This window comes from Sinohyriopsis cumingii, chromosome 10, assembly GCF_028554795.1.
Source record: "Sinohyriopsis cumingii isolate HCF-2022 chromosome 10, ASM2855479v2, whole genome shotgun sequence".
Taxonomy (NCBI): Eukaryota; Metazoa; Mollusca; class Bivalvia; order Unionida; family Unionidae; genus Sinohyriopsis; species Sinohyriopsis cumingii.
The window spans coordinates 67,082,980-67,092,476 of record NC_142970.1 but is presented as its reverse complement, the minus strand read 5'-3'; the positions used below and the strand labels follow the sequence as shown (position 1 = coordinate 67,092,476).

General features: G+C 34.3%; 1 protein-coding gene across 1 annotated transcript; it reads right to left on the bottom strand.

Moving 5' to 3' along the window:
• Positions 1-1,480: 1,480 nt before the first annotated feature.
• LOC149790314 (uncharacterized) lies at positions 1,481-4,418 on the bottom strand. The gene has a single exon (XM_089972367.1). The coding sequence runs from the start codon at positions 4,132-4,134 to the stop codon at positions 1,843-1,845; it is 2,292 nt and encodes a 763-aa protein (XP_089828493.1). The 5' UTR covers positions 4,135-4,418; the 3' UTR covers positions 1,481-1,842.
• Positions 4,419-9,497: the final 5,079 nt, after the last annotated feature.

Here is a 9,497-nt window from a genome sequence, read left to right as displayed (position 1 = left end):
AAATTAGTGTCGCGCTCAGAATGTTTCTGCTATAGGAAGATCGTACTCAAACTGTTTCTAAAATTGAAGTATTTTTGATGTGGGGCCAGGCCCTGTAATATCAATACTGGAAAGTTAACTTTTAACACACATTGTAACTTTAATCAGAATCGAGCAAGAATCCCAAAACATCCAGGATTCGGTGAAATTTGGGTTTGCTCCTGACATGCTTAATTTTATTCGCAAACTAGAAACAATTATAACTTTTGGTCTTGAGTATAAATTTTGGATTCGACACATTTCGAGAATACATGAATTAGAGTTCGATCGTTTTGGCAGACATGATTTCTGCCTTAGAGATGGAAAAGATAGATGTGAAACTGTCTTGATAATCAGTGCTACTCTTACACATTCCTACAAAAACGTGCTGGAAAAAAATATTTATTTATTAGATATCTCCACAACGATCCAATACCTCTCTGTCCGAAAGAGAAATACACATATATGCACACACACACACACACACACACACACACATAAACAGATGCTGCACCAAGAGAGTCATTGTCAATAGCATCAAGATCAAACATTGCACAGGTTTGGGTAATTTGATATTTACTTAGGGCATTCATCAGCACGGACAAATGCATGGTGAAAAATAATATGCGTTCCTGGGTATTGAAAGGTACGGTCCATACGTAGAACCGTGGGAGAGAGCGGACAGACGGGGATTGTTGGACTGAATGTGCTGTCAAGGTGGAGAAAACTCTTTACTCTATATCAACCTGCTATTTTGTCAGTAATTTTACGAGGCGAATTGACTGACAGAGCGAGTGAATTTATTTACTTAAATGGGTAAAAAAATTATCTACCTCAACATATTCTAAAGCTCTAACAAGAACAGAAAACTTCCCTGTGGATAAAAAATGTCCCATACATTTATGCCTTTATAATAGTACACAACACTTTTTTTTAAATGTTGGAATATAACTAAAGAGCACCATTTAAAGGATGGAAATTTAACACTCCAGAACGAAAGAACGGCGAAAAGAAAAAGGAAGGAAACGGTCAGAAAAATGTATTACACTAATAGAACAAACTACGTAAGTTTGTTCTATCGTATGTTACACATTAAACAAAATTTGAAAGATAAATAAATATTTAAATAAATAACACTCTTTGAGTTTTTCTTTCTTTCAGAAAACCTTTAATGAGCGCCAAATATAGGGGACATGCTGCTTTTAGGAGAAAACAAGAGAGACAACGAAAGAGAAAGGTCTACAATAGCTTACATGGTTTTCATAATTGGATGTGAGTTTAAAAATCAAGTTTAAGAGAGGGTTACAAAATGATAAGAAGAATGCAATAAACTTTAAACGTTTTTATTTATTTGGCTAACACTATTAAGAAACACTACTATTGAATATATATATATATATATATATATATATATATATATATATATATATATATATATATATATATATATATATATATATATATATATATATATATATATAAAGACATAAAGATTTTATTCCTGATTTAACCACTCTGAAATAAACTGATTGCCTATCAAAATTAGGATATAAAAAACAAAAATCCTTCAAGCATAATAGCTTGCAAAATAGCTTAAATAGATAAAAGCGCTCATTTTCTGGTATAGGGTAAGTGCAGTGAAATGTCGTGGTAGCTAATGTGTTCTTCGCAATGCAGAGCGTGGTCACGTGCTCTTTGTGCGTGAACGAGCGTGTAAAGAACAGATGCGCTAAACAATATAAAGGAACCTAGCTAATTGCTTTAAATTGAACAGAAGAAAGTGTCAAGGTCTTGAAATATTCTTACACCGAGTCTTGTGAACTTTTATGCTAAAGTTTGTAGCGTTTTTCCGGATTGTGACTTAGATGCAGTGTACGATACCAATTCTTCAGATCCCTTTCTCCGTGTGTTTAATAATGTTATTGCTCTAGCCGATATCAATCGGAACACTTTCCACGTACATGCAAAGCATAAACAAATGAATACGCCCTGCAAAGTGTTCAGAAAAATGAACACATACCACAAGGCCGGAATTTGTGCCATATTGGAAATGAATGCAAACACCCATGTCAATCCCATAATAAGAGATAATTTAATGTAAATTAAAAATTTACACTTGCTGTTTTTCTTCTGTACCATTGCCGACTGTTTCCTAGCACGGTAAATATGAACGGCAGTTGCAGAAAAGGCAATGATGTCAAATAATTTAAATATCAGAAGTGGTCCCATGAAAAACAGAATCATGGCTTCTCTGTTTCTTATCCAACACACACCTGCACCGTAGTTTGGCTGCCAATGTTGGAAACGAGGGTCAATATTAGCAAAATTTACAGATACAGCCGCTATCACAATTAAAAGTGGAAGGGTCCAAGCGTAAGCAGAGTAGAAGCAAAATCGTTTTGAAGATTTTACGTCGTTGTTAGTTACCGTAAATTGTCTGGAAAATGTCCACCAAAGGTCAAAGTCCATGATATTCATCCAACAAAACGATGCAAGAAAAAAATAATGCATGGCTATGGCGACAGCGATACATAATTCACTCATCATTTCAAATGCTGCCGACACGAGAAAGAGAAAGTTCGCTACAAAAAGCGCGGCTATTAGGCTCATTAACATCTTTCCAGGAATGTTTCGTAATTGATGAAAACAAGAATAAATGACAAAGTTTATCAGCAAGGAAGATAAAGATAAAATTCCACCAGCCAACGTGATAGTTACCTCTTCATAAGAAAACATGGGCATGTATCCAGTTCCTTGTTTAGATATATCAGCACATACAAAGGTTTGGTTTCCATCAATACGGTACTCTGTTTCCTTATAAACTTGTCCGGTGGACAAAATCCTAATGTTCTTCCCCGAGAGAAATTCAAATGCTCCAGATTTCAGTAATACATAGACACATGTCTGGTTTTCAAATGGAAAAGTTGTATTGGACTTGATTTCATTTGAGTCCTGTATTATAATGCACTTTCCAGATTTGTGAACAAATGGTTCAGGGCAAAATACAGTGCGGCACTGGTTTTCAAACGGATTATATATTTCGCCAGCAGAACATCTCATTCTATAGTCAATTTGAACACCGTCTTTCTCACCAACTGCAATATTTAAATCTACAAGAAGTCGATAGCTGTATAACTTTTTTTTATCTTTATCCAAATCGGTAGTTGTATCCGAAAGTTTTACTGGATCGCATTGTAAAATATTTTCATCCACACCATTACACAAAGCACAGTGGATACTTTTGTAAGCATCCCTTCCTCGAAATACTACGGCATACCCTCCATTGGAACACATAGATACCACCGACGTATTGACATAACTGTTGGCTTCACGACACGTATCTATGACGTCATATTGATGGCAGGCTCGATACGTAACGTTTGGCCCTGGTGGAAGAAATCGAAAATCACAGTCTCTTGTACTGGGTCTTTTACTAGCAATGTCGGGGTGAAAGTCTTCCTTGCACACCAGTTCTGGTTTCCAGAACATATAATCAGTCACAGAATTACACAAAGCACAGTATGCATTTCTAAAGTACAGACCGGTATGAATATCGGTCACAGAAATCCGTTCAATAAAATTGTTTAATCTGGGTGCTTCGCACATTTCCTTAACCTGCAAGCCATCCCAGTTCGATGGACATTTGTTCACAATAAGAAACGGAGAACCATAATTTATTTCCGGAATCTCTAGGCAAGAGAAGACATATTTTGGTGGCAGAGGTTGGGATGTAAACGATTTAGATTGATATTGGTAATTCCAGCAGCAGTCCTCAAGATGGCGGCAAATTTCGTCGCAAAAGCAATTTCGGGGTAAAAATGAAACTTCTGTGCACGAATAGGTCGAGTTACAAATAGAGGAACCAATGGCGGTATTAGGGTCCGTTGAGTCTGTGAAATCATACATATCGTATTCAGGAGTAGTCCTTGATGTGGTAGAAATACCAAGCAATTTACTTGAAAACTTATCTTTGTTTCTGCTCGTAGATCCATGAAATTTATCCGGAGCACAATGTATCGGGCATATAAAAAAATGTTCTATATACATGACATGCATCAAAATTAATTGACAAGAAACGCCCAATATCGTTCTTATTTGAACACGATCGCCCGTCATCGCTCTACTTTAGAGGTTTCACATTAATCACAAACGATCAAGATCGGTGATACCTGGGTTTCCTCGAGCTGACGTTTCTGAAAACTATCTCCTTAATTGATGCCTTATTTTAGTATTCAATTTTCCATCATCAACGAGTATCTTATTCTTGGAAGAGTCTGCATATTTCAGTTAAATTACAATCTAATGTAAGAAGAATGACTGTTGTAGTCTATATAAGTTCTCAAAGAAACCTAGCAGAAATGTGTGTAACTCGCTCAACTAATACGGATTCTTCCTGTAACAAGAGCAGAGCAGTGTGAAGACAGTTTACATATAACAGTTTGCCCTGCTTTTAACGCTGGGGCAAAGTGTACAGCAGAATATGTTTTATGAGAGAGTGATTTGTGTGTGATTTAGATTTGTTGCGTAGTTGTAAAGCACTGATGCATCATGCCGCACACATATCGAATCATTCCCACCCAGTCAAATTATCCTGACACCAGGCAGACTAGTCCTAACACTATCCTTTTAATGCTGTGGGCCAAACGAGAGAGGAGTATGAAGGCATATATATTATACTTACATTACTGAGTATTAATTGGGCACGTTTGGTTTTGTAGCATAGTAGCTTATTTGTCTAAACGCAGCATTTAATATCATTTCATTGTCTATTCTCTCTCTCTCTCTCTCTGCTGAAGGAACGTCGCTGATCAAGCATTAATTTGTGCATAAAAGGTTTAGAACATTGTTAGATATGACGTTGCCAGAAATGGTTTACAACTTAACATTTTTGACAAATTGGATCACTTTAGTTTGTTTGTTCGAATGAATCAATGACTGAGTTGCCTTCAAGGACACGTGAATACGTTATAGGTTATAAGCTTTCGAGACAAGCTCCTTTATCTCTAATTACATCCCTATGACCAAAACCGGTTTGGGGTGAATTCGATCAAACCATCTTTATTGTCTTAAACCCCCATCGATAACCAATGAACCAACGGTGCTGGCTTTATCAATTTCACCAGATCTTTTTTTTACTACCAGACTTAGATTACTTTTTCAAATTGCATCAGAAAAATAGAATTGAGTTTTGAGGATACAGATGTAAACGAAAATATTCTATTCGAGAAGCAAGTTTTTCTCAAAATGCAACCCCAAAATTCCCATGTCAAAAAGGAACTTTATCTCTATAAAAAATTTTTAACGGAAACAGAAACAAACCAGATTTGTCCTACATCTTGTCGTTGAGAAAGATTGTGATTGAAACAACGAAGGTCACTATAATATTTTGGGCGAATACATAATTCATGATACAAGGACACATTTCTAAGTCATGGAGTCAGTGAACATAAATCGGTCACTTAATTAGGGAAATAGGTGACAATCAAACAGGAGTTGGATCTTTCTAATATAAAGTCAAATACTTTTTAGCTTAGGTCTATATTGAGCTTCAAGTAACTATTTGATGCATATATACTTTGATAACTTTGATAACGCATCAGCCTTCACAGACTATGGCAACAGCAAACCAAAACACAGCTAATTTGATGTTGTTGTTGTTGTAGGGTTTAACGCCATCTACACTATAAATGGTAGAAGAGAACCTGGGAAAACCCCGGAAAGAACCACCGACCCAGGAGAAGCTACTGGCATGCTTTCTCACATACCCAAATTGGCCTACCCCAAGACTCGAACCAACGCAGACAGATGTGAGATGGCAGTGATCCGTAACGGTGAGCGCTTTAGACCACTCGGCCAGTCGGGGTCCCCAACTAATTTGACGTTTATGAATTTAGCATGCCATATCATGTCTGACGCATTTTATCCATGTTTCCATTTTGACTAAATTGTGGATGCATATGACGTCGATGAAACGCAGCACAATTCGATCTCAGCTCTAGCAGTTGTGAGTAGCTTTTTCCGCAGATTTGTCATGGAATAATGCGCTAGCATATCTGAGTTTATGAATTTTCTATACTAAGGTTCTAAGAGAAAAGTGCAGAGCTTACTATCATCGGCCATGATGGAGACTCCTCTGTCAGTCGAATAACATCCAATGCCGGTAACTTTTTACGCTTTCGGTGGATACAAAAAAAAGTATAAAAATCTTCGTTAAATACAAACGGTCATCTTCAAAAATTAAATATGCTTTTCTGACCGAGATTATAATGGTTTAACCCAAATTAAACATTCTGTCCTGACTGAGATTTATATTGTTTTCGCCCAAATTAAACAATCATTTCCGACAAATGGCTTAATTCTAATTGAACATGCTCTCATGACCGAGATCATAATGGCTGAATCCAAATTAATCATGCTTTTCTGACTTAGATTATAACGTTTAACCCAAATTAAATTAAACATCAGTTTTGCTACTTGACGGATGCAGAAGTGAGAATATCATTTCCTTTGGTAAGTTATGGATTGAAGTCGAGTTCTTGTTCTTGGATTCAATTTCGTACCTGGCGTACGATCAACATCCGAGGTCACACGAATACATGTATATCAATAGTCGCAGATCAGTATATAACCACACATTATGACAAGGTGGATCTTGATCAATCCACTGCAGTATAAAGTTGACACAATAATTTCACGTACGTGTGTCTGTTTTAGCAATTGTATTGTTCAATATTTCATGTACTGCAGTAAACGGTACATATGCGCATGTGCGTGTTTTAGTGTCAAGACCTCAAACCCCATTGTTTGTTTATTAGAAGATGAATAACCCCAACTCTGGGTAAGTAAGTGTTTTCAGACTGATTCTCTAAAACAGTACAGATTTCCAAGAATCAAACACGAAGTCAAAATCCTTTGATTCAGCCTGTGGAAATTGGGTCGTGAGTTTCTATGCATTGGTTTTCTACAGAGATCTTGGGCCATATCGTCGATTGTATCTGCGTCTTCATTAACAACTTTAGTGTACGCTACATTGTATTTTGTATGCCTATGTGTTGAATGTGCATTGTGAAGTAGAAATGTGTGTGTGTGTGTGTGTGTGTGTGTGTTTCTGCAGTGTGGCACTTTATTGTGATGTCTAGCAATGGGGCATCAAGCCGCAGCCATATAGCAGCATGTCCCACCCAGTCACATTATCCTGACACCAGGTGAACCAGCCCTTACATTAACATCTTAATACTGAGCGCCAGTCTTTTGTAGCACTCGGCCTGGGTTCGAACCCGCGACCTCCCCCATAAGAGACGGACGCTCTCACTACTAGGCCACCGGAGCGTTCGAAAGTAGAAATGTAATGAAATACATAGCGCAGATGAAAAATTGAATTCTCTATAACAGAAGAAAAATAAAGGACAAATCTGTATTACGTATTTATTTATTTCTAAATTGAAGAAATTAAATTGTTTATATCGATCATTATACATGTTTGATCGGCTTAAGTTTGAGATCGGTGTAATTTGAGGACGGCATATTTCGAAGCATGAATATTGGTAGAATAAAATAGTATGCGCTTCTGTATGTGTTATATAATTATTTATTTTTGTTTTACAAAAAGTGAATTTAAAAAAACCGTTTGGAGGGGGACTTAATTAAGCTTTGGTGAAGAATGTGTTGGTTCAGTCCTATTGGATGAATGATTTTAAAAGTACATTCTCACGCATAATTTAGAACGTTTGTGTTTTTCTTGGAAGACGTGCATTTATGATGCCTATATTCCATGTCTTACTCTAGAGGGTACAACGTCGTAGGAATTGGCTTGCTTTTTCTAAAAGGTGGGTTTCATTTCAGGATTGGCCTAATTTCCAATTTGAAAGGACTTTTACTGAGATCCAAAACTTAAAATGCTGATTGTTATAATCACACACTCACATACATACATACATACATACATACATACATATAAATAAATATATATATATATATATATATATATATATATATATATATATATATATATATATATATATATATATATATATATATATATATATATATATATATATATATATAATGCAGCTATTTTGCATGCAGTATCAGTTAAAGATAGTTTACGTGGCTCAGTTTCTATGGAGTGGATATAACGCCTCATCAAGTGTTTCATTTCACCCCCCAACGCGATGATTAACGTGTTCCTTCCTGAATCACGATAAGAAAAGAGGTGCTTGAAAGTACTCCAAAAAATGTTATTAATGGCATAAAATTAGTAACATATATCGTGACTATATTTTTGGTAAATGGGTAATTAACCAACACTGAAGATCGTTTTTAAAATCGGTCACTAACTTTAACCAGTGATAAAAATGAAATTGTCTGTTGTTTAATCATAGATCAACATTCTCGAAACAATATCTGATTGTGCCAAAAGACTCAGACCCGGCAATATATATATGAATCATTTTATTAACGCAAATAATGGTTATGACGGTAATAATAATAATAATAATAATAATAATAATAATAAAATTACGGTAATAATAATAATAATAATAATAATAATAATAATAATAATAAAATTATTATTATTATTATTATTATTATTATTATTATTATTATTATTATTATTATTAATCTTTAGCAACACTTCGAAGAATATTACCCCATATATTTTTTATTTCGAATACTGCACGTAGGAAGAACATATACAATTTTGACCAGGTAACATTGCCTTAGTTTACACCTTTCAACGTTCTCTGTATTCATTATACCTATGAAGTCTTGAATTTTAAACACAGATGATTTGTAACTCTCTCAAGTAATCCAACACTTTATCTTTATATAATAGTATTGCTGATACGGCTACTATCTCTAATAATAATAATAATAATAATAATAATAATAATAATAATAATAATAATAATTGATACTAAAAATAATAATACTACTACTACTACTAATAATAATAATATTAATAATAATAATATTAATAATAATAATAATTAATAATAATAATAATAAATAATAATAATAATAACAATAATAATAATAATCATAATAATAATAATATGAATAATAATAATAATAAATGAATAAATTAATAATAATAATAATAATAATAATAATAATAATAATAATCAGATAGATGTGGAATAGACTTCGACTTTTTAATGTATCATTAATTGTATCTTTAATGTATGAAGGAAGTGATTTCATTAAAGGTTGTTAAACACTATCAATAAATTTGGATAGGTTTTCAGTATATGAATTACAAACCTGATATAATGGGTCGTCCAGGAAAATTTAAAGGTAAATTGTGGTCCGGATTACAAGTTTTGGGTAATATATAGAATTAAGGTGTACGTATGTTAAGAGGGAAAGTATCAAATTCCTCATATACGGAATTATTATTTTTGAGGTGTACGTATGTTAAGAGGGAAGGTATCAAATTCCTCACATACGGAATTATTATTTTTGAGGTGTACGTATGT

Bases quoted from the DNA above. Each gene is read 5' to 3' on its own strand.
- LOC149790314 (XM_089972367.1), bottom strand. From the start codon at position 4,134: ATGACGGGCGATCGTGTTCAAATAAGAACGATATTGGGCGTTTCTTGT.